Source organism: Spinacia oleracea, chromosome 6 (assembly GCF_020520425.1).
Source record: "Spinacia oleracea cultivar Varoflay chromosome 6, BTI_SOV_V1, whole genome shotgun sequence".
Classification (NCBI taxonomy): Eukaryota; Viridiplantae; Streptophyta; class Magnoliopsida; order Caryophyllales; family Amaranthaceae; genus Spinacia; species Spinacia oleracea.
In genome coordinates this window covers 70808341-70834824 of record NC_079492.1, presented here as the reverse complement: position 1 = coordinate 70834824, position 26484 = coordinate 70808341, and the positions used below count along the sequence as shown (strand labels likewise).

Sequence of the window (26484 nt, the reverse complement as noted above, 5' to 3'; positions counted from 1 at the left end):
GTTGACGTGTCTCCTCATTTCTATTAAGTTGACTAGCTTAATGTATAGATTAGGCTGAGACATATTAGCCTTAGATGCCCTTTGTGGTCGTATTTAGGGAAAGAAGGTGGTCTTTCGCTATGTCGTTAGGACATCCTGTAAAATGGTTCAAGATATGCCACTGTGTTGAATGGAGGGAGTTTAAATCTTCTGTCCCACAATACATGTATATGTGTGTGCTACTTTTTCCTCTTGGTTAATTCTAATCTTATTTTAAATGAGAAAATTAAAGTGATCTACTAATTTCAAATATGAACTTAAAGAAAAAAGTGACATAAGAGACACTACAAGAATTTGTATCTTTAACGACAACTAATTACGACGGGTCAAAAATCCCGTCGTAAAAGACATTTGCGACGGGGATAACAACCAAACAATGACGGGAATAACCGTCGCAAATGTCTTTTACGACGGGTTTACGACAAATTTACGACGGAATTTCTATTAACGACGACCCCCTTTTATGACGGGTTCGCGACAGGAAATCCCGTCGTTAATCAACGATTATTGACCTTTCGCGACGGAATTTTCCGTCGTTAATAGTACAATTTCTTTTAGTGAGATATACAAATTATGTAATAGAGAATTTTAAACTGAACTAAAAGAGCGAAAATATGTAAGAAAAGAGATCGGGATAGGGAATGAGTTTTTTTTTAAAATTTAACCCATGTGTAGCACAAGTTAGAACATAAAACTTAAAAAGTCATCTAAATAAAACTAGTGTAGGAACACTAATCAAACTCGTTACAGTACTTTGAAGAATAATCCACGCAAAAGTTAGTTGGGAATTTGTTATCCCACTTTTTGGACTAACGATATAACCGCACTAACGTTTGATCATGTCGTGTCAACCAGGTTCTGTCGTGTCGCAGGTAAGCATAGTTCCAGGGAGATACGTCCGACGTGGCGTCGTATGACGAGGCATAGACGACGAAGGACAGACGACAAAGCGCAAGACGTAGAGACACGTTGTCTCTGGCAGGCCCATAAAGATAAGCTAACCTAAAGCCCACGATGGGCAGCGCCGTCATGACAGCAAGAACGAGTCCAAGGCACGCGCGAGAAACGTGGAGTTAGTTGAAGACCAAAGGGAGGTGCGACAAAGATATCCCTATCTTTGTGGGATTCTCTCAACCAACTAGACCGTTGGAAATCTCCTTTAAAAGGACGAAGACGAAGACAAGCGAAGGACACGTGAATTCAAGCTCTCATACTCTCAAGCCATAAAAGCATTCAAATCATTCTTGTATTCGTTATTTATATTTTGTTACATTGATTTCTAGAATAAGATACAAACAATCATATAGGAAACTTAGTGGATTGATAGCCTCATAGCTATCCGCGGTTTTTTACCTTATTCCTGGGTTTTCCGCGTCAACACTTCTCTGTGTCGTGTCTCTTTTTGCCTTCCCTTATTTAATTATCGCTTAGTTAGTGTCGACCTAAGCCAAAGATCGCCCCTAGACGAAATTTGGCATAAACAGTTTGGCGCTGTCTGTGGTGACATTAACTAGGTTTCACACAAAATCACCCTACACACCATGACTACTGAAGAGATGACGCTCGCAGAAATGAAAGCGGCCTACGAGAAGGCCCAAGCAGAGCTGGCCCAAGAAAGGGCCTCCATTGAAAACCTTCAGAAGGAGCTCGAATCTGTGAAAAGTACCAAGTATCAATCGCGTTACAAGCCAGGTGCAAAACCGAAGAAGTTGATATTCGAGATGACTGACGACTCTGAGGACCTGTCCGACGGCGAGGAGCCACATGGGGAAGAGGATGAAGCAACACCAGACCCCGTCACCAAGCGCCTAAATAAGATGGAAAATCACATGAAGAAGCGATGCTCGTTGATGATGAAGCTGATGACCAAACTGTCCGGGGCACCCACGCCCGTGGAAACCGAGCCCACCGACGGGTATGCAGCATCGCCGTTCTGTGAAGCGATCGCTAGGGTGACGGTACCACACCAGCTCCGACTCCCTACCTGGACCACCCTGTATGACGGAACGTCTGATCCATACCGACACGTCAACTTCTACAAGCAGCGTATGTGGCAGATCGGCATCCCCTACGACCTGGTCGAGCCCGTCATGTGCAAATCCTTCGGAGGAATCCTCGACGGAGCAGCCCTGGAATGGCTCATGAACATAACACCTGGATCTATCTTCTGCCTGTCCGACCTCATCAACACCTTCTACCAACAATTCGCCAGCAGTCGCCAGTTGGAGAAACAAACAAGTGACCTCTATCGGTTGGTCCAAGGACCTACCGAGTCGGTACGCGATTATTTTAACCGTTTTAATTGTGAAAAAATTAGCATAAAAAACTGTGATGTCAGGACAGCCATCGAAGCATTCAAGAGAGGTCTCGTCCCCAACTCGGAGCTGTACCGGGAACTAACCAAATATCCCTGTGCAACCTTCGAAGAAGTCAGATCGAGGGCTACTGCCCAGATGCGGATTGAAGACGACGAGATTACACGAATGGTTTCTCAGCGACCAACAGGGGGCAGCAGCGACAGGAGGTCGTACACCCCAAGGAACAACGGCTGGAGACACCAACCATACAACCGCCAGAGTCAGGTACAAAATGTCAATCAATATGATGATACTAACAGTGTTTACAGGAATGAACGGGTCGTTTATCCCCCCATCTCCGAGTATGGCTTCAACGTCGACATCGGAGGCGTGGTAAACGCCCTTCAAAATGTAGGTGGTACCGTCAGATGGCCTAAGAAGAGCGACAGACCAGACTCTACGAAGGACATGAGCAGGTGGTGCGACTTCCACCGCGACAATGGCCACACAACCGAGGAATGCATCTCCCTCAAAAAGGAGGTGGCGTATCTATTGAAAAGAGGCCACCTGAAGGACCTACTGAGCGACAAAGGAAAGGAGACGTACAACAAGGATAGCAGCTCCCAACCCAACCCAGCACCAAGCGGCGACCGACCGGCCCCGCCCACGTTCGAAAAAGTGGTAAACGTTATTTCTGGTGGTTCAGATATATGTGGACTAACTTCTTCTGCAGCTAAAAAAATCAACAGGGGCGAATCTGAAGCCGTCAAAGAGGGGCAGGCCGAAGACGAAGTAGCACTCGACAAGTCATTAGCAGCGATGATAATAACCTTCAACGACTCAGATTCAACCGACACAATACAGGAACATCATGACGGGCTAGTCATATCGCTCCCAATAGGCAACGCTCTCATCAAAAGGATATTGATCGACAACGGCAGTTCAGCAAACGTATTGTTCCTAGAGGCTCTGCAGGAAATGGGACTAGATGAAAAGAGTATAATCAGAAGGTCGACAGTCCTAGTAGGATTCAGTGGAGAATCGCTACGAACAGTAGGAGAGATATCGCTGCCTACGTACGCAGAAGGTGTCAATGTGATGACCAAGTTCAACGTCGTCGACTGCCCATCAGCATACAACGTCATTTTGGGACGACCATGGATCCACAAAATGAAGGCGGTGCCGTCGACATACCACCAGTCAATCAAGTTCCCAACCAAATGGGGAGTCATGGAAATCAAAGGATAACAAAGGGACGCAAAGAAATGTTATGAAACGGCGCTGAAACCATCAAAGTCATCCATCTAGCAATTACAGCCAGGGTCGACGGTAGATGACCCCGACGACCAACAGATTGATGAGATTATACTAGATCAGGCAAAGCCAGACCAAGTAGTAAGGATCGGAGCTTCGCTGCCTGACAACATCAGAAGTCAGATAGTGTCATTCCTAAGAGAAAACTCGGACTGCTTCGCTTGGTCGCACGAGGACATGACAGGAATCAGTTCAGACGTCATCACCCACAAACTCAATGTCGACCCCAACTTCAAACCAGTGAAACAGAAACGGCGAAAATTCGCACCTGAGAGAAATAAAATCATAGATGAAGAAGTCCAAAAACTGATAGACTCCGGGAAAATCAGAGAAGTCAAGTATCCAGATTGGTTAGCAAATGTCGTCGTAGTCAGTAAAAAGAACGGAAAGTGGAGAGTCTGTATCGACTTCACAGACATCAACAAAGCATGCCCTAAAGACCCATTCCCGCTGCCGCACATCGACGCCCTAGTCGACGCCACTGCTGGACACGAGCTACTAATATTTATGGACGCCTACTCCGGATACAACCAGATCCTTATGCACCCAGACGACCAGGAGAAAACATCTTTTGTAACAGACAGAGGAATTTATTGTTATAAAGTCATGCCTTTTGGTCTTAAAAATGCAGGTGCAACGTACCAACGATTGGTCAACAAAATGTTCAAAGACCAACTTGGAGACACGATGGAGGTCTACATCGACGACATGCTAGTAAAATCAAGGAAGGCCGACGACCATGTCGAACACCTACGACAATCCTTCGACATATTGAGAAAATACGGTATGAAACTTAACCCAACTAAATGTTCTTTCGGAGTGTCTGCAGGGAAATTCTTAGGTTACATCGTCACCCAAAGAGGAATCGAGGCTAGCCCCGACCAGGTGCGCGCAATCATCAACATTCAATCCCCCAGGAACATAAAAGAGGTACAACGCTTGACAGGAAGAGTGGCGGCGCTAAATCGTTTTATCTCGCGGTCGTCGGACAAGTGTCGTCTATTCTACGACGTCTTGCGCAAAAATAAAGGTTTTGACTGGTCCGACGACCACGAAGCAGCCTTGCAAAACCTCAAAAAATACATGATGTCGCCACCCCTCCTGTCCAAACCCAAAGAAGGCGAAGTCCTACAATTGTACCTAGCCGTCAGCTCCACAGCAGTCAGCGCGGTCCTAGCCCGAGAAGACGAAACGCAACAGCTACCTATTTACTACATAAGTAAGTCACTACTAGAAGTGGAAACCAGGTATTCCTCCCTCGAAAAACTCGTTTTGGCACTCGTTACTGCAGCTAGAAAACTAAGGCATTATTTCGAAACTCACCAAATAGTGGTGATGACTAATTATCCAATCAAGTCTGTGATGCGTAGACCAGAACTAACAGGTCGAATGGAGAAATGGACGATGGCGCTAGGAAGCTTCGACATCAAATACCAACCAAGAACGGCGGTGAAATCGCAGGCACTAGCAGACTTTGTGGCAGACTTTAGCCCCGACTTGGAGAAAATAGCGGACGACGAAGTCAAACTCATCAATAACGTAGAAGAGATATGGACGCTCTTCGTCGACGGTTCGTCTAACTTTCGCGGTGCAGGTCTAGGCGTCGTGCTAAAGTCACCACAAGGGGACATGATAGCACAAGCCATATGCTGCGACTTCAAAGCGACAAACAACGAAGCAGAATACGAGGCATTAATCGCCGGATTGACGCTAGCTGAAAAATTGGGGGCAAGTGGACTCAACATCTTTAGCGACTCACAATTAATCGTCAACCAGATCAACGGCGACTACGAGGCTAAAGACCTGAAAATGACCTTGTACCTCGAAAAAGCAAAAAAGCTAGCCTCCAAATTCAAACCCCTCTCCATTAAACAAGTTCCACGAGACTTGAACACGCAAGCCGACGTCCTTGCCAACCTAGGATCCGCACTCAGAAAGTCACCATTCTCGACCATACCTCTAGTACACCTATTGTCACCCGCTATTAAAAAAGACATACCACAAGATGCCAGCCTCGTCCTATCAACCACAAACACCGACAGCTGGACCAAGCCCATCCTCGACTACCTAACACATGAAACCCTACCCGACGACAAGCTCGGGGCCAGGAAAATACTTTTCAAAGCTTCACGATATGTTATTTTGCAGGGTATACTATTTAAAAGATCAGCGAACGGAATGTTGATGCGATGCGCAGAAAAAACAGAATGGGAAAGACTACAAAAGCAATACCACGAAGGAGAATGTGGCGGACATGAAGGAGGACGAAGCCTGTCAACCAGAATCAAAAGAAACGGATACTATTGGCCAACGATGCTCAAAGACGCAATGAGGTACGTAGCTAAGTGCGACAAATGTCAACGACACGCAGGTATGACACATAAACCATCTGAATTCTTACACCCCACCTTAACTCCGTGGCCTTTCATGAAATGGGGAATGGACATCGTCGGTAAATTACCCGTCGCCCCAGGACAAAAGGTCTTCATGCTAGCTCTAACAGATTATTTTTCTAAGTGGATAGAAGCAGGTGCGTTCCAACAGGTAAGAGACAAAGAGGTATGTTCGTTCATATGGACTAACATTATATGCAGATTCGGAGTGCCATCAGAAATCATATGCGACAACAGATCCCAATTCATCAGCGACAAGACCAGGGCTTTCTGCAAGACGTGGAACATTGAGCTAAAGACGTCAACGCCAAGATACCCCCAAGCAAATGGACAGGCGGAATCCAGCAACAAAACAATCATCGCGTCGCTAAAAAAGCGGCTGGACGATAAGAAGGGACGATGGGCAGAAGAGCTGCCATCCATCTTATGGGCCAACAGGACGACGCCTAGGACGGCGACGGGACAAACTCCCTTCTCACTCGTTTACGGGTGCGAAGCAGTACTACCCCCTGAAGTGACGCTGCCCAGTGCACGATTTGGACTCATGACGCCAGAGCAGAACGACGTCGAACTTAGTGAAAACCTCGACAACACAGAACACTTCAGAGAAGCAACGTTGATAAGAATGGCGTCGCAACAACAGATTGTGGCAAAATGCTTCAACAAAAACGTCAAAGTAAAAGTGTTCAAGGAGGGCGACTGGGTGTTGCGCAAAGTGTTCCAAAACACAAAAGAATTAAACGCAGGTAAACTCGCGCCAGCTTGGGAAGGACCATACTTGATCGATAAAATCGTCGGAAAGGGGGCATAAAGGCTCGTCACCAAAGACGGCAAGTCGGTCCCCCGAAGCTGGAACGCTACACATCTTAAACTCTATCACTTTTAAAATATCCGTCGTAGCCAATTTTATCAATTGTCGTACCATCGTTTCTACCTTCTTCCTTATTTTTTATCGCTTTATTTGTTTGGAATTGTTACTAACTTAGGCATCGGAGGGCCGTTGGCATCCCCAACGGCCAATCCTCCTAGCAACCCATGTTTTCTTTTGCAGAAGATAACACACGACGCATGACAGAAAATGAATCCCAAGTGATTAACAACGAGCAACCGAAGCAGGTACGGTTTTACATACATGTAATGCCACCATTTCGATATTTGTTACCCGTAAAACACATGCCACACGACGCACGACAAAAGCTTCGAAACACAAAAGTCACAAAAAACATACAAGTAAGAAAAAGAGAGGAACACACTTATATAGCAAAATACAAATTGCGCGACCCCTGAGGCCACGACTTCTGAAATTCAAACACAAAACATTATCCAAACACCTCGCCGCCGCCACCGACGACGAGTAAAAACATCCAAAACACGAAAACAAAACACAAGTCATCCTAACCACCTCGTCGTCGCCATCGACGACGAGTAAAGAAATTCACAAACAAAACACAAAAACCAACAGAAATTCAAAAACTACAAACTATTACATCCCTTCTTCCTGAGTAGAGGCCACGATCTCCTGCTCCGACTCCTGCTCTAGGGGCACGACGACGTCAGCCACGACGGGCACCTCCACCGACGTCACGCCCAACGCCTCGTCTTGAGAAACGACGACAAGAGCCTCCTCTTCGCGCCCAACAGCTAACACCTCCCCCTCTTGCTCCAGAACAGGCGCGTCCACCACCAACAAGGCAGCGTCCACCTCTGTCGCCTCAGTACTGGCGGTGTCAGCCGTCTTCACTAACTCTTCCGAATCCACCACGGGCACCGACAGATCAGCCATGGTACCGCCATTGGCCAGGTAGTCGTCCACCTCCTTCTGACACGGCCAAATGCTAGTCTCCCCAATCAAGCAGGAGTACATCATTTGCGCCCGCGTCCTCCATATAGCGAGAGCCTCGACGTCCTTCGCCTCCTCCTGCAGGGCGTCGTACAGGCTCCTCAATCCATCCAACTCCTCCGTCGTCGAGGCCAGCTCTCCCTTCACTTTCTCCAAATCTTTAGCCACGTCGGCTAACTGCTTATCCTTACCTTTCAATTGATCACCCTTGGCCTTAACCACCGCAGCGAGGTCCACGACCTTCTTCTCAGCAGCCTTCCACTTCGCCTCCCAGGACACGGCCGCCTTCTTCGCCGTCGCCGCCAGCTGCCTCGCATTCGTCACCTCGTCGCACAGCAACGAACATTGCCTACGCACAGCCAAGGCAGCCTGCGACGCCTGCGCAAAACCAATGCCATAACAGATTTACACAACACACATCTTTTGCAAACAAAAAAGAAAAGAAGAAAAAACTAAATAAAACTCACCCGCAGGCTAAGTTCAGCGGCGTCCGACGCAACAGGAAGAGGATCCACCTCGTGATATCGTCGATACGTCATAGGCAAGATCAAGCGATCAGCGAAAGGCCATATAACAGACGCCTCTTCATCACCCAAGAAGCCTGGGGGCAAAGTGATAACCGTATCCTCGACGGGATTCGTCTCAGCAGGACGCTTCTTGGCCGACGAAGCAGACACTTTACCAACGTCGACAGCAGCAGACGACGCCTTGAACGGCTGCGGGGGCGACGGCGAAGCAATCGGATGAAAGCCTTCGGCTCCTATGACGACAGGCGTCTCAACCGACGAACCTATCGCAGAAAACCGAGGTACGACCGTCATACCTTGTCCACCAGAAGTCGAGGACGACCTCAATCGCTTCCTCGCACGCTCCTGAATCTCGCTCTGAGACATCCTCGACACAGGCCTAGACGACAAAGTGTGCTCTACACCCAATACAAAAGATCAAGGTCAAACACTATCCAAAGCAAAAAGAAAAAATATATACAAACCCCAAAATAAACAAACGACAAATACCTGAGTTGTCAGCCATATCACCTACTTCACCTTCGGCGGACGACGAGTTTTCCACTACCTCTTCAAGCAAATCCAACCTTTTCCGACGACGAGTCAGTTGACCTGATTCCTCGTCTACTTCCTCCTCCTCGGCGACGTCGCCTGACCGGTTCACCTCTTGCTCGTCTAAAAACTCCCCGTCACGACTAAAAGACCTATCCTCGACAGAATAACCCAAGAATTTCTGATACTTATCCTCAGAATCAGCGTTCAACTCTGTCAACGACGACGCCTTGACAACTGCAAAACAAAACCAAGTAAGGCGACGTTCAGTAAAACGACGAGAAACAAAGACAAAACAACACATTTACCTTCCGTCGTCCATCCCTCGACCAGAAACCGCCCTTTATCTCCCAGAGAATCTTTGCCTACGAAGACAAAACGACTCTGCCAACCCCTGTCGTTCACACCTAAACCAACACCTAAGTTCGTCTTCCCCTTCTTCGTGACCAAGGTATACTTACAACACTTCTGCAGCGCTAGGTCGTAAGTATACATCAAGTCAGACAGATCAAACGGCGCTCGCCAGTTTGCAGTGACTCCGTGCACCACCGTGAAAACCCGCCATATCTGGGGCATCAACTAACCCGGGCTCAAATGGAAAACCTCGATAAAGGACCTAACTAGAGGAGTGAAAGGGAATTTGAAGCCAATTGTGAACGGATACTCATACATAACCACATACCCCTCTGGACAGTCAAAGGCTTCCTCGTCCGAGCCGGGAATCTTCACTTCCGCCGACGAAGGCAAACCAGCAAGTTCAACAAACGCCGCCGGGTCCACCACAGTAGAATATATCGGGTTAAGGGACTTAACCCGAGTGGATCCCGACTCCCCCTTTCCTCTCACCACAACCGACTTAGATCTACCCATCTCACTTACAGAAATCTACAAGAAAATCGAAAAAAGAAAGCAAATTTTACCTGAAATCGAGCAAACTCAGTGCGAAAATCGACTTCACTTTCTCCCTCTTTTCTCTCCTGCTTTCGGATCTAGAAATGTTTTTGAAAAATCTTGGTGTGAAGAACTTTATTGCATGTCGCGAATCGATATTTATTACTCTGGAATTCTGAACGGTTTTGTCCCACGAACTAGGCAGTTGAAGACGGTTTTTTGTTTTTTAAATTTGAATTGTTTCTTTCGCTCTGTATGACTCCGCAAATTCACAATTGGGGGCAAACTGTTATCCCACTTTTTGGACTAACGACATAACCGCACTAACGTTTGATCATGTCGTGTCAACCAGGTTCTGTCGTGTCGCAGGTAAGCATAGTTCCAGGGAGATACGTCCGACGTGGCGTCGTATGACGAGGCATAGACGACGAAGGACAGACGACAAAGCGCAAGACGTAGAGACACGTCGTCTCTGGGCAGGCCCATAAAGATAAGCTAACCTAAAGCCCACGATGGGCAGCGCCGTCATGACAGCAGGAACGAGTCCAAGGCACGCGCGAGAAACGTGGAGTTAGTTGAAGACCAAAGGGACGTGCGACAAAGATATCCCTATCTTTGTGGGATTCTCTCAACCAACTAGACCGTTGGAAATCTCCTATAAAAGGACGAAGAGGAAGACGAAGACAAGCGAAGGACACGTGAATTCAAGCTCTCATACTCTCAAGCCATAAAAGCATTCAAATCATTCTTGTATTCGTTATTTATATTTTGTTACATTGATTTCTAGAATAAGATACAAACAATCATATAGGAAACTTAGTGGATTGATAGCCTCATAGCTATCCGCGGTTTTTTACCTTATTCCTGGGTTTTCCGCGTCAACACTTCTCTGTGTCGTGTCTCTTTTTGCCTTCCCTTATTTAATTATCGCTTAGTTAGTGTCGACCTAAGCCAAAGATCGCCCCTAGACGAAATTTGGCATAAACAGAATTCATGCTACTGGGAAAAAAAAAGTTAATTTGGAAAGATAATTTAATAATTTAAAGAAGTTGGTGTTTAACTTCAATTTTCAAACACAGCAGTTGTTAGTTTAAAACGTTTTTAATTGATCAGACCTTTCTCCTACCGCTATATTCGTTCCACACTTCCATGTGAGGTTGTTACTATGGACTTACGTTGTACTACGTACTTGGCTACCGCTAATACACAACTCGCCTTAGTCGCCTATATAACTAAGTGTTACTCAAACAGTCATTTCATCAAAATACAACAACATTCATTCTCTATTCTATTAACCTTTTTCATTATTCAATAAGCTTCTTCCGCTTTCTCTGTTTTTGAAGCTAACTAAAATGAGCAAATTAGCATTAGCCATATCTACTATTTTGCTAGGATTATGTTTCTTAAACATCAGTGTTCACGCCTTTGTGGCTTCGGGCTGGCAAAAGGCTCATGCCACATTTTATGGCGGTAGTGATGCTTCTGGAACCATGGGTACGTGTATACTATTTACTTCATTACTCATTAGTCAATATCATGTATGTCATTGTCTATTTTCAGTTTTCAGTTTTCAATTTTCGGTTTTAAGCTAGAATTCAAAAGTTACATAACATAATTTGTATAATGAAGTCAAATAAATGGCACGTACAAAAATATTTAGGTGATAAAATTAATAGGTTAAAGTGACATAGGACTGAATGTTTATATTTTTATGCAGGGGGAGCTTGTGGGTACGGAAACCTGTACTCTAATGGCTATGGGACTAGTACTGCGGCTCTGAGTACTGCATTATTCAACAACGGTGCTGCCTGTGGGCAATGCTATAAGATCATGTGCGACTATAAGACTGATCCCAAGTGGTGCAGGAAAGGAACTTCTGTCACTATTACAGCCACAAACTTCTGCCCTCCTAACTATGCATTGCCAAACAATGCTGGAGGCTGGTGTAACCCACCTCGCCAGCACTTCGACATGGCACAACCTATCTGGGAAAAGATTGGCATCTATAGAGGTGGAATCATTCCTGTCATGTTCCAAAGGTTTGAACCTTTTATTTGATTAGAATGTTGTCATACTTATTAATCAGGTTAAACTTTCACTATTTTTTCAAAATGTTGAACAGTTTATTATTTTGTTGCAGGGTTCCTTGTATAAAGAGAGGAGGAGTTAGATTCAGCATCAATGGAAGAGACTACTTTGAGCTTGTATTGATTAGTAATGTAGGCGGAGCAGGATCCATTAAATCTGTATCGATAAAGGGATCGAAAACAAACTGGATGGGTATGTCAAGAAACTGGGGGGCTAATTGGCAGTCATTAGCTTACCTTAATGGACAATCTTTGTCCTTCAGAGTCACCATTACTGATGGCCAAACACAAACTTTTAATAATGTAATTCCTGCTAATTGGAGGTTTGGTCAAACATTTTCGAGTCGTGTACAATTCAAGTAATATTCGCGCTTGCAGTACATGAAGTATCAAGTATGAACTGTGTGGGTTTAATAAGCCAGGATTATGATAGGCAGAGGTGTGCTCATTTCTTTTCTTTTTTTTCTCACTGAAGCTGCCCGCCAAATCTATCATTTGTAATAGCAACTATAATTAATATGTTGCTTTTACCATATACAAATTATACAAAATCTTTTGTAATTTCTTTTGTGTGATTACTTAGTGGCAGTGATTGAATTCAATTGCTTGTTTGTGAATTCAAATCTTGTCCTACCTCAATACAATGTCAATAAAAAATAGATACTACTTTTATCTACTCTGTTTTTACTTTTGTTCAACTTTCAGATGAATTATTGTGTACTACATCCCTAGATAACTTTGTGCCCATGAACTCTTTGTGCTCGATTCTCACGGCCGTGCGTAAAAAAAAAAAACTATTGCTGTATAAAAAACACATAACTTGTGTATTAATTACTCCATCCGTTTTGAAATAAGGGGACAGTTTACCTTTTCACGCATGCCAATGTAAATGTTTGGACATTAATGTCTCTAGTTTTGTATTCGTAAAAATTATAAAAACATGGTGTTAGAACTCACCATTAGGTTGAGTTTGTTGCTTGAAACTGATTATCAGTAAGCATTGAAAGAGAAAGAGATCAGAAAACTTTAGAGAGAATTTTATTTATTTCTGAAAGAATGAATTGAATGAATTACAGCAGCTGAGTAAACTATAAATACAATGTGATTGGTGATGTGTTCCAACCAATGAGAGAGCTACAAACTTACACATCAGCAATTACAATTGTCAGTGCAACATTATTACAACTGAGATCACCTAACAAACTTCTAACAGAATTCCTAAAATATAGGATAGGTAGTTAGAGCTGATGTCATAGCTTCTAGAAGATGGTTAGGCTTGTCAGCATACTGATGTGCTTGAATAAGGGGTGGCTTCCTCTGTGTAGAACTGATGCAACTGAGGACAATCGAAGTGAGGAGATTAGCTGTTGATCTTGAACTCTGTACACCAACACCCCCGCCTTCAAACTTGGTGTGGGAAAGGTACGAACCATAACAAGTTTGGAAGATAGAATCCTGTGTTGGGGGAGAGTAGGGGTTGAATTTTTAATTATTTTTGTATGGAGTAGGAGGTAGGTGGGTTAATAGGGGTGGAGTGAGAAATAATATAATATTGTTAGAATATTTCCATTTTTAGAAACAGGTCAAGTATTAAGGGACGGCCCGATAAGAAAAACAGGTCAAGTATTCCGGGACGGAGGGAGTACATCCCTAGATAGCCTAGCCCATGAACTCTTTGTGCTCGATTCTCACGGCCGTGCGTCAAAAGAGTACAAGTGCATGGCTAAAAAAACATGGTATTATGATAGAAAACCGATGATGTGTGTTATTTTGTAAAAAAAAATTATTGTTATGCTTCATCCGTATTTACTTAAGAGATACACTTAATACGGTCGGAGAAGGCAAGTATATCCCTGAAATAAATACGGAGGGAGTATAAGAATAGTTTTTTTACAAAAATAACGCATATCATTTTTTCTATCATAATTGAACTGAACTGAATGCTCCTGAACTAAACATAACTGAACTGAAAAATAAGCTATGAAACTGTAATTAACCCAAAACGAACAGAGCCACCATTGTAAGTTACGTAGTACTTAACAATCACTCCTTAACAAATAAGAGGCGCAACCTAACCTGTTTAAGCATATATGTTATCGTCCCGGAATTAAACACAATTCATTTTTTTATAATTAATATGAGGAAGAACAAGTGTTTCATCAAGTCGTCATTTTATCACGGCTCACCGGCTTTAGCTGCCGACAAAAACAAGGGAGAAAGAGGTTAGAATCAATTGACTAAATAAATAAAACAAGTTGGATAATGGATTAAACTTCAAATTAATGAAATGGAAAAGTCATAGGAAAGAGAAGATCATTCACTCAATAAATTTTATTATACGTTTGACCTAACTTAATTCATTTAATCAAAAGCCAATTATAGATGAAGCATCAACTTGTTGTTTTCGTACAAACTATAGTACTTGTTGCTTTTGCATGCATTGACTAACATAGTGCTACGGATGTTCAATTTTAGCGCGAAAATTAATGCGTATAATTAGGGGATCAATGTTCCTTTAGTGTCCATAACTATTTTTTTAATTAAAAGTTGATAACTAATTTGGAAAATTAATATAAATTTATACAAGCAAATTTCAAGTTGCCAACTAACTTTGCAACTAACTCTACAACAACTTAAGCACACTTGACATGAATCTTAATAAAATTTAACTCATGTGGGCAGGAGAGATAATTAATTAATTGGTATCATGAGATAAAGGTTTACTTGAGAGTAAACAAATGAGTCATTTCAATATTTACAAAGGTATATAACGGGGATAAATGTTGGACAAATAAGAAAAAGTTTTAAGGGAAACTAACAAATAAAAACAAATCAATACAGAAACAGAACTAACATTCAAGAAAGGAGGGAGTACAACAGATTAAAGCGCGTGAAAGTTGTGATACAAAATCTCGTCCTCTTAAGCTATAAGGGCGACAAAAAATTTGCCCGCCAAATCGGTTGTTAGCGTCGTCCTATTAGTTTCTCGGGGTAATTGTAATATTTATTAACAACCAAACTTCTCTAGTTATTTAAATTTCTTTAGGATGAATAAGATTGACTTTAACATAATATAGTTATATCCATGCTTTAAAGTTAAAACATTATAAGATTGATTTACAAGAGGTCTTGCATGCATAACTTTATAAGATTTATATGCATAACTTTTACCCAGTTTTCTTTAACTTTTACCCAATTTTCTCTAATTGTTATATTATTAAAAAAAGTTGATAGATAAATTTTTTAAAAGGCTAAATGATAAATTTTATACATTATTAGTGATTTTGAAAAAATATTTTTTTATTAAAATGAAAAAATTATCAGTAAAAAATAGATAACTTTTACGTATATAAGGGTAACTTTTAAGCTTTTTACGTTAACTTTAACTTCGGTGTACAATATTTATCGTACACTCGATGTAAATAAGAATTTGTGATTGACTTAAACGTAATCGGGTGTGGTTAATCATGTTGAAAACAAATATGTAATAAACATAATATTGTATAAATGACTAATTGATTAGAAAATAGGTTAGAACTAGTATTTATATGATCGTATACAGATAGGTGTTTGATAAATTATACAGAATTATATTGTATACTTAATAATAGTTATGATGTGAATTAATCCAAATATCAAAGGTTTAATGTAAATAATTAAACAAAGCCCTATGTAAATAAGAATTTGTGATAACTAAAACTCTATTACATATTTGATAATTACCTACGCATAGAGTGTTTTATATTATTACGAATATGCATAAACTCTATTACGAATATGCATTAGTATTTTGAGTTGTATGTGAGTATTGCTAATATCGGTAAGCTTCTAGCTTTCTATCCATCGAGATTAAACTAAAATCCAAATAAACTCTCCTTTCATCTTGTTAATTCTAATAGTACGACATACCATCACACCAAATTGTTCAGGCTTGGATACAAGCTGCATGCAGCAATTGTCCACGATGATCTTGTTATACTCAATGGTAAGGTACTGTGCTGCAATCTCCCGGCAAGATTTTAAGAAAAGCCCATCTGCAAGTTTCATGATGTTGGCTTTATGCACAACAGTCACTTTCTTTCTGTTGTTCAAGTAAGCATGTTCAAATGCATATTTCGCATAGTCGTTCTGAGCAGGTTAGCAAGACGTGTCAAAAAATTATTATACAATCTTCAACATCCACCACCAATACAACTCCGAATATGTCTATATCCATTACAAGTTTACAACCCTACTTGAATATTTGCCCATCAATATTTCATCACATTTTTTTTTTCAGGCGTTAATATTTCAGAAGTAGGATAAATTCCCATCAAAAGCTTATATGTATTTATATACAAAAAAGTAGAAGAGAAATAGGATAAATTTTAGTTGGAATCTATCTTTATCATATTATTTACTATCTTATCATATTAAGCGTTCAATCATGGCAAGACTCTAATATAATTTATTTAATCAGTTAATAAGTTAATTATATGTGATGACGTGCAAATCCTACGTAGACGCTCTAAATGCTCTCCAAAAAAACTCCCCTTTATATATATATATTAGATTATTATTAGATAAATAAAGAGCAAGATAGAGAAATTGATTGAGATTATCAGAAAACAACAATGCGATTCGAAATTAATTATTTGTATAGTTGTGTGATCAAGAAACTTTGAGTTAGTTGGATAACAATCATTGATTTGATACTCTATCATGTAATGAGCAATATTGAGCTCTAATAATCACACCCTTCATTGGAAAGTCACATGTATCTTAGTTCTATCATATTTACCAACTTTTTCAGATTTTTGTATTTACTAACTTATAAAATATATTTTCATATTTATTACCTTATTTTTATGAAAAATTTCGTGTTCACCACTTTTTAATGATTTCGTCTGATTTATATCTATGTGAGCTCTACTTAACCGACTTCTTTAATTTCCCTCCTATTCATCTGGTTTTCAATAGGGTTCACATGGACCGAAAATTGGACAAAACCCAATAAAGGTGGTGAATTTAAAACATTTATAAAATTAAGGTGGTAAATATAAAATTACATTTTATAAAATGGTAAATACAAAAATCTGAAACTTAAAAGGTAGTAAATATCAAAATCTCCTAGTTCTATTGTAGAATGTTATTAAAAAAAACATAGTGTAGCAAAACATTCTTTAAGATAGTAATTATATACTTCGTATGATCACTAAAAGGATATTATCGGAGTGGAAAAGCTATTACGAATGTGTGTTTTAAAAAATCACACGTTAATTAATGTACTTAACTACTATTAATCTGGATTTAAAAACGCCTACAGTTAGGCACATAAAGAAAAATTTATGTTTGAATGAATTTGTCGACCGGACAACTTGATTATCACCCGTAAGTTACTGTTTGGGTACCCAATTGACTTTAGCCCAAAGGCCTAATAGGCTATAATCAACATAACACTACAAAATTATGCATCAATTAGAGATGGATTTTGAGACGGATACAATAAACGTCTCAAACTTGAGACGAGTTACTAAAACTTGGTCTCTAAATTAAAATTGAGATGAAATTGTACATAGTGTTTCAAAAATTCCATCTCAAGTTTGTAATGGATTCGCAAAATTTCCGTCTCAAATTTTTTTGAGACGCCCTCTATAGAGACGCCCTATTTATGTCTCAAATCTGTCTCTAAACATAATTTTGAGACGGATTTGGACTATATAGAGACGAAATTCCTCGTGTCTATAAAATGATTATTTTGTAGTGTAAAAGTCGATCAAAGAGGCCCATCGAGGGCTGACCAGCCAATCTAAACGTCCCACGACCCACCAAATAATAAATGCCCTACGTAGCATTTACAACACAAATACTACAAATAAGCCGTCAAGGAGCATAACTCAAGGTACGTCCAAATTATTGCCTTAACACTTACTCTCTGGAGAACTCTCTCTAGAATCTGAACCAAGTACTTACTTAGGAATCGGAGGGGCTTTCCTCGGAACACCCCGAGGCTGGTTACTTTGTTCATTGTGCTGGTATATTTGGATTATACACAATCAATCAAGCTAGATCTTCCACATCAACTAAAGGTCCTTCAATCCGAAGCCCATTGTTTAAACACTAGAACAATTTGGCGCCGTTTGTGGGGATGATACTACAAAGCCTTGAAAACACCACCACTTTTCAACCAAGAAGAGATAACCTCCACGACGTACTACGAGTCAGAGGACGAGTCAGAAGTGCGTCCACAACTGTAGGGGAATACAGTTAAACATACATAACATGTGCGGAACAACCCCAAAGCCAGGAAACATGATTAAAGCGCATATTAAGCATACTAACATTTGAAGCGTGTTTTCCCGAGTATTGTATCAACGAACACGAACAAAGAACTCCAATTGTCATTCCTCTATTTGGTTCACCGACACATTCAGAACCGTCTTGATAATTGTAGCTTAGACAACGTTCAAGAGTGTTTGCTTTTTCGGGATGAACAATTTTGAGTAGATCGAGAGCAAAACTGGACAACGTAATTTAGAATCAGGTTTAGGGTTGTGGAAAAACTAATTGTGTGTGTGTGAAAATATTTCACATTTTCTAGCTCTCCGAGTGGCCTTGTACAACTTTTAAGCATCTCATCCCGATTTATGGGAGGACAATCCCAATCTTGCGATCTTGAGATTAGACTTCGTTTGATAGGTGATTACCTGAGCGTTGCCTTTATAGCCTCCTTTTACGGTGCGACGGTTGGTCAACGTCAAAGCAACCAGTTCTCAAACAAGTAATCTCAAATCACTCAGGTATTGAGGATTTAGTGTCTAATAATTTTAATGAAATTTACTTATGACAGATTTTCATCTCTTACAGTAAAGTTTCATAGGTCTGTCCGATACTAGTCTTCCCAAAGTAAGTATCTGTGCAAATGATTATGACATTGCCATGTCCACATAGTTCAAGAAACAGAACTACTAGTCATCTTGCATTCTAGTCGTCTAACGTTTTCTATGCGTCCAATTTTATAGAAAACTCCGACCAGGGACCATTTTCAACTTTTGACATTCAAATTCACTTGATAGACATTTCTTAGTCACAGGACTAGTCCTGACAATCGTCAAATTGAAGGGACTCATCATTTAATACTAAACCAAGATTAAATGGAATATGAAAATATATTTCATATATGATAAATGTTCAACCCCAATGTTTTACAACCATGGGCCTCTAACCCATCTTTAAAACATTTAATGGAATTCAAAGCTATGCTTGATTTCCAGTGCTACAATGTGAGTGTTGCTTTTCACTTGTTGCATAGGTTTAGTTATCATGCTTTTCCAATCTTAATATCCTTTTCATCGAATGTCTTTTCGAGATAGGATGATAAGATCTTTTGAGTGTGTTTAGTTTGTGATCTATTCTTTCTAGCTACAAGAGTGGTTCTACACATTTTGCAATGAAGAACCATCTGTGAGGGGGTCGAAAAAGCACGAGGCTAATGCGTGACCTCGTCCCTCGTGGGTGTGACGATTCTTTTATTCAATCAAGTGTAATTGGATTTCCTGTGAGTATACACCCAATTGACTAGTAATATAGGAGTCGCCATTCAGTTTTTAACGACAATGAGAAAAACTGACAAAACCCGGTTATCGTGACATAAAGGGAGTGCAATTATGTTTGACCACGACGGCCGTAGGTTCCCTTGTGATCCCTGGTGTGGGGATCTCTCAACATACACCCGCAAGGTAGAGATTGAGGGTTCGGGGGACTGTAACTACCGAGAGGAGTACTTCGCTCGTCGATAACTCCAGAGGCAGGATATCCTTACTAGCTCAGCATAAATAATTGAAGGAACATGCGTTAACTTTTAAACTAATCTGAGTTGATTTTAGCAATATGTAACATATAATACTAATTCGATCGTGATTATCTGATTTAAATAGCATTAAGGGACCTAGCATGATAATCCAATTTCCCAAAAATATTATATTTGTTAGGCGTGATGGAACAATCAGATTTAGTTAGTTTAACAGTTCAAGGGCGAGGAAAGCAAATAAATCATCGAGAAGGGACACATTACGACGCACCCTTGAGAGGTGCGTCACGGTTCTCAGAAAACTAACCACTTTGACTTTGCTATTTCTCCTTTTATTTAACGAATCTCAAATTATGGGACGGGATACGTTCTGTTCGATTTATGGATCGATTGCGACAGAACGCGTGATCAGTTTTGCAGCGTGAGGCTTAGGCTTAGGGGTTTAGAGTCAATACTCAGAATATAATTGTGTGTGTTGTATGTCCTTTTCACGTCGAATTTAGGGGTCTATTTATAGGGAAGAGTTCGTGGAAAGATAGAATTGCAGAGTTCTAATCCACAAAGAATTAGGAAAAAACACGTACCCAGGTATTTTCAGCGCCCAGGCCTGGGCACCGAAGATTTCGGCGCCCAGAGCCAGGCGTTGAAAATAGGGTCTGGGCTGTTTTCTTTAGTCAGATTCGGATTCCTGAAACCCGTAGAGTTTGAGACTTAATCGAGTCTTTTAGCGCGTATCAATTTTATGACTGAATGCGTCTGGGCCCGTTACGAACTCTAGGCTCGTTAGGATTTTAATTAATACGTAACTCTTATTTCTGAATCATATTAGGAATAGGATTCTCGCATTTTTCTATCTCATTTAGGATTTATGTTGGAATGCAACACCTAATTCTGACAGGTTTCTATCCTTTATGATTTGCCACTTTTAGAAGCTACCTTTTACGGCAGTTACTATTTTTAGCAGGTTTCCATAAATAGCAGGTTTCGGGTTAAATGAAAAGGGGAATTGAGATTCGTTTATTTTATAGGAGATGTGTTGTCAAGTGGAGATTTATGCTTTCATCATCGAACCTTTCCCTTTCGGGAATGGGGACAAAAGTAGGTGTCTACAGTTAGCCCCCACTTTGACTGAGTCTTGGAGTAAGACGATGGTCAAAGTATTAGACGGAGTGCGTCACACAAGCCATGGTGTATGTGACCTGTTTTGCGAGGGTCTCACGAGCCCCTGAGTGATAACATTTGACTTAAGGGTCATCACTTGAAGTGTCGACATATCCCTCACGTGTCATTGGGATTTGTCAACTGATAGTATAGAAACTTCCTCACTTTGTCATTGGAAGGATCTAAAGGTGCGTAGAAACTCCCTCACTTTGTCATTGGGAGTAGCTACAGATGTTTTCGAAATCAAAGATATAAAGTGTAATTGGGCCTGGCCAAGCCCAATCACGAGGTAAAAGTGTTTTTAAAGATTCTCATTTTCAGGGCTAGCTAAACGAGAAAACCCCCTTGTTTTTATGGGATGTAAAACGAAGGAAAATCCAGCACATCGCTCTTTTTTGGAAAAAACGGAAAACCAATCCTTTTAATTTTGGAAAAGGGAAAACCAGAAAAAGTTATCGCTGCAGCGACTAAGGACCTGCACAGTTAGTGATGCAGACCCCGCCGGCTAAAGATGGCGAGCCTGTCCGCTAAGGGTGGACACCCCGTCCGATAGAAGTGGACGAATCTGTTTTTGAAATTTGAAAATAAGGACCTACGCGGTTTGTGACGTAGACCCCGCCGGCTAAAGATGGCGAACCTTGTCCGCTAAGGGTGGACACCCCGTCCGATAGAAGTGGACGAATCTATTTTGAAATTTGTTTTTCTTTTTCGAAAATAAGGACCTACGCGGTTTGTGACATAGACCCCGCCGGCTGAAGATGGCGAGACTGTTTTAATTTTGAAGACTTTATTTTTTCGGAAACTGAGGACCTACGCAGCTAGTGACGCAGACCCCGCCCGCTGAGTGTGGGTGAGCCCTGTCCGGTGGACGTCCCTGAATTCGTTTTTTCGATTTGGGAACTCGCGCGGTTGGTGACGTGATCTTGCCGACTGAAGATGGGCAAGTTCCTATTTCTTTGGTTCTTTGTGATTTCATTTGAGAATTTCTTTTTATTCATTCTTGCAAGAGCGAATTCTTTCGAGGGACGCTCGAATTTAGTTGTAACCTGAACGTGGGCTGACAACGTGTTCAGACGGATCTTTGTCTTGCGGCCGTCTGCTTTCATGATTTTGAGCTAGTCTTTACGGCTCGACTTGGTCTTTGATCAGAGGACCGTGCACAAGTGTCAATGACGTTCTTTCGATGAGGTCGAACCTATTGTTGTTCTTTTTTGAGATATCCAAACATGATATGGTGTATGGCGTAGTCCGAGAATGTGATTTTGATCGCGCGCTCCTTGTTGGAGTCTATTTTTTTCGCGAGCCCCCAAGCACTGGGGCTCGTCGGTTGTTTTTCGCATCTTGTAATCATGTTTGGGGTCATGCTCGTATGTGCGAGCGACCTTTTATAGTAGTGTGCTACTTTAGCGAAGCCATGGAGTGCGACTTTAGTTTTCAGGCGACATCCGGTTTTAGCTTGGCCCGGATTAACCCTTTGACAGACAAACATTTTTTATTTGGAAAACCAATGACTTGACGACACATATTTTTGGTGTTTCGAAGAATGACCATGATATTTAACTTGTTTTTTTTGAAAAGTGTACATAAGAATTTTCTGAGACGAGTCTAAGTTTCGACCAAGTTTTAATGTTCTTTTTTTTTTTGCTTATTTGGGAGCTAAAGGTGCTTTGGGCTTGATCCTACTTGCAATAGGGCCTCGTGTTTAGCAACACGGTCTTAAGTCCTTTCCTGTTCCGTGTTTTGTGAAATCTGGGCCTTGGCCAGGCGTTAAACATTTCGGCGCCCAGCCGTGGGCGCTGAAAGTCCTTTCCTGGTAATATTTGACTTTCGGATTTCCTAACACGTTTCCGAATGGGATCAGGATGTCATTGGGTGCGTTCAGCTATATATAGGGGCTAGATACGTCCCTATTTTCTACTACTCTCAAATTCTTTCTTTTCTTTTTGTTGTGCTTTAATTATTCATTGCTTTTGCCATGTCGATCTCTACTTTCTCACTCCAACGGACTGTTAGGCGTTGGCTACGGGCCCTTACTCCCACAGAAAAAGCTTTGTTAAAAGAATACCACTTAGAGGCACTTTTAGGCTTACAACAAATTAATATTGATTATAACTTTCTGCATGCTGCCCTAAGCTTTTGGGACTCCGATCATCATGTTTTTGCCTTTCGGGGCAACGAAATATGTCCTTTGCCCGATGAATTTGCTGCGATCCTTGGTTATCCTACTAATGCTACTCCTGTTACCCCTGGCACTATTGAAGAGGGTAAAACAACCATAAGGGCTTTCCTAGGGCTAGATGATAACATGTTTGCTGAAATTATTGTAGATGATAAGGTTAACTTGGCAAAACTTGTAAAACATCACTTTAGGCCTAGTAAGAATATGACCGAACATAAATTGAATATTCGAGCCCTTGCATTCTGCTTGTTGAATCATTATTTGCTATCGAATAACAATGGTGAGTTCGGTGACATAAGGTTGATCCCCTTGATTAGCCAGATGGAAAGTTGCTATTCTATCATGCCGTTGGTTGTTGCCGAGACTTTGCTGAGTGCGGATGAGTTGAAGAAGGATGCCAAATCCGAACATTTCAAGGGAAGCCCCCTATTACTGCAGGTGATCGATTTTTTTCTTGCGCACGTATACGTCCCTTTGCCATATATTTTTTTTTGCCTGGGGCTGAGTTTCAGCGCCCAGGGCTGGGCGCTGGAGTTTTCGGCGCCTGGTCCTGGGCGTTGAAACTGCGCCCCAGGGACCATTTTTTCATTCTTTTGATTCGATCGTACCTGTTTTTGCAGATTTGGCTTGCGGAACGGCTTAGACTTTTGGAAGCTCCTGCCGATCCTAAACATTATCGCCCTATAGCCTTGGGTAACCGAAAATACTTGCACCAAGGCCAGGACGAGGCCGAATGGACCTCCTTTTTTACCTATGGCATTTGTTCTATTAAGTGGGTGGTACCATGGTGGGGTTTGACTACTATGACAGGGGGTTCTGATGTATCGGTTTATGTTTCTTTGTTGGGGCTATCTCGTCCCATTTATATTTTCCCCTATCGAGTGATGCGTCAATATGGTTTAAGGCAGACTATCCCCTTTTCTGATACGGTACCACCTAAGGTAGCGGCCTTTTCACAAACACGGGTCTTAGCGTGGGCTAAGTATTATGATGGTCTCCCGCGTTGGGCCGTAGCTACAAATGGCTTTGTGGGTCTTTCTGAAAACTACAAGTTGTGGATGAGCTCCGATGACAAAGATGTGAGGACCGAGGCTCGTAATGGGGAGCCGGCTGAGCTTTTGATACCTCGTATTCGTGTTAAGTATGAGGGTTCTGATTCTGCCAAACCTCGTACCTATAGTGTTAAGACTGTGAAATCTCGTCCTGATCGAAAGCGAAAGGAAGTTCCTCCCCGTTCCAGTTTCAGGCCTAAAAAGATGCCTAACATGAAGGGGCCTGCTGTTGTTAAAAGAAATGCAAGCTCTCGCGGAGATCGTCGCCGGAACAATGTATGAGTTAGGAAGGCTCAGCCGCCTGTAGAAACAGTGGCTAGTCTAGTTGATGATAATAATCCTTCTCCCACCATTGCCTGTGCCCTCGAGGCTGAGCGGGCTATAACTGAGAACGTTTCTGAAGCCTTGGCATCTTTGGAAGTTAGTGTCCAGGAGCCGGTTCTTATGGAGATTGACATTGGGGCAGCGCAGAAGACTGTGGGGGTGGATCCTGCGAATATTGCCCTCTACAAGACTTTATTTGATGATCCAGAAGAATTAGAGTAGTGTAGTTCTTGCTAGGGTGTAGGTGCCCTCCATTTATTTCAGTCGTGTTTGTTTTTATCTTTAGCACTCTGTTTTCCTTCTTATTATATTTTAATAAAGGCGTATTTTTAGTTTTCATTTTCATTTTTGTTTCTCCTCTTTTTTATGTATTTTATATGTCTAACACTTTTTGCACAAAGATATATTTTTTTTATTTGGACCGAATCCTTGGTAAGGATTGCCTACGTATCTTGTCAGAATCAGGTCGCGCGTAGTTCTAGCTTTTGAATTAGTTCTAGTATGCCGGATTTCGGTAGATATGCCCTGAGGTGGAAACATATTACTTAGTCGGTCAAATGAGTGAAGTATTATCATTATTTTCATCTGCCATTTTTTTGCCATAAGTCGTGTAAAATATGAAATTCGAAATTCGACTAATTTGTATGGCTATATTCTTGGTTGGTAAGCCTATTTGGATACGTACTGTACCCCCCAAGTGTTCGTTATTTTTCCGTTGTGTGCGGATAAAATGACGAGCACTTCTGAAAAAAAAAATTTTGTCAGGCAGAGAGTTTCAACGCCCAGGCTGGGGCGTCAGAAATTTCGGCGCCCAGCCCTGAGCACTGAAAATGACTTGGGCGGTCAATTTTTGACGCTTTGCTTCACATGTTCTTGCATTTCTTTCTCTTTCTTTTTTTGTGCCTTGATATTTTGCTCGTATTTAAAGGCCAATTTTGAGGCTACTTTGGAGGCTTTTTGACTGTTAGCGTGAAATGCATTTTTGTCCGAATCAATTTTTTCTATTCGTGACTCGAAACAGTTTTGAAAATGGGGTTAGGGTGCGGAAGTTATGAAGATCTTTGTGTAGGTTTTTGAGGTGTTGTTAGTGAAGGGTATGATGGAATCTATGTTTTATGAATCTGTTTTTTTGGTAACATTTGTATTGTTTTGGATTTTGATTTCCTTTGACTCTGGGTTGCATGGATTGACTCTTATGATGACACTGGTTTGGCTTTTTAGGTTGTGGGGATATGAATGGGATGGTGTGGTTTATTTTGTGGGTTTCGGGATTTGGTTCCCATGGCACTATTTCAAAACCGAGTGGGCTTTGTTTGTTGGGCCTGGAGTGGGCCGCCTCTTTATTTTTGTATTTTGCAAGTACATTTGGTGTTTATTTAGTGTTAGAATAAAAAATTTAGGAGAAATGTTACGCCTTTATTGATTCGGAAAGTAAGGAAAACACACTGAAATAAAACTGACCCATATTCTAAGGGGCCTTAGGACCATCTAAAGTCTCTATTATTTTTTTTCTATCAATCTAAAGAACTACTAGGCGCTTTTTACTAATGGTGCTCTATGTGGCTCAAGCCTGGGGTTTAGTCTCATAAAACTTCGGTCCTTCACCGGTACTCATCTTGAATTCCATTCCTTTTGCACTGACCCACTGATATGTCTTCACCCATCTGTTCACGACCTCTTCTAGTGTTGATGCAGGAGAGATTAACCGGGTTGGATCGAAACCTTCATCTTGTAGAGGTAGGGTAGTCATCGCAGTCTCGTTCTCCATAGGCCTCGATTCGTTAAACAATGTCCATAGAGCCTGGTTGTCCAATATTTCAGCTGTTTTAGTCTTGGTGAGGTGGGGTGCCTCATCCAAGGTGTGGCATTCATGGAAAATTTCAAATCCGGGTTTTAGCAAGCCGTCCTGAACGAAGGGTTCAGGGAAATCACAGCATGGGTGTTCTTCTCCTTCCCGAACGAACATCCGGTTAAGGGTCCTTTGATATGGGGGAAGGAGGGTGGTTTGTTTGGCTTTCTTAAGGCGTAGCCTAGACAGGCGGTCAGCAATATCTTCCTCC

The 26484-nt window shown here is 41.6% G+C and overlaps 2 protein-coding genes across 2 annotated transcripts; one reads left to right on the top strand and one right to left on the bottom strand.

Moving 5' to 3' along the window:
- Positions 1-7384: 7384 nt before the first annotated feature.
- Positions 7385-9637, bottom strand: LOC130464326 (uncharacterized). The gene is made up of 3 exons (XM_056833852.1): positions 8900-9637; positions 8351-8808; positions 7385-8261 (listed from the first exon to the last, which is right to left on the bottom strand). The coding sequence occupies exons 1-3, from the start codon at positions 9243-9245 to the stop codon at positions 7527-7529; spliced, it is 1539 nt and encodes a 512-aa protein (XP_056689830.1). The 5' UTR covers positions 9246-9637; the 3' UTR covers positions 7385-7526.
- A 1332-nt stretch (positions 9638-10969) lies between these two features.
- LOC110792146 (expansin-A11-like) lies at positions 10970-12595 on the top strand. The gene is made up of 3 exons (XM_021996960.2): positions 10970-11326; positions 11550-11871; positions 11973-12595. Exons 1-3 carry the CDS (start codon positions 11185-11187, stop codon positions 12280-12282), a joined length of 774 nt encoding a protein of 257 aa, XP_021852652.1. The 5' UTR covers positions 10970-11184; the 3' UTR covers positions 12283-12595.
- The last annotated feature ends 13889 nt before the right edge of the window (positions 12596-26484 follow it).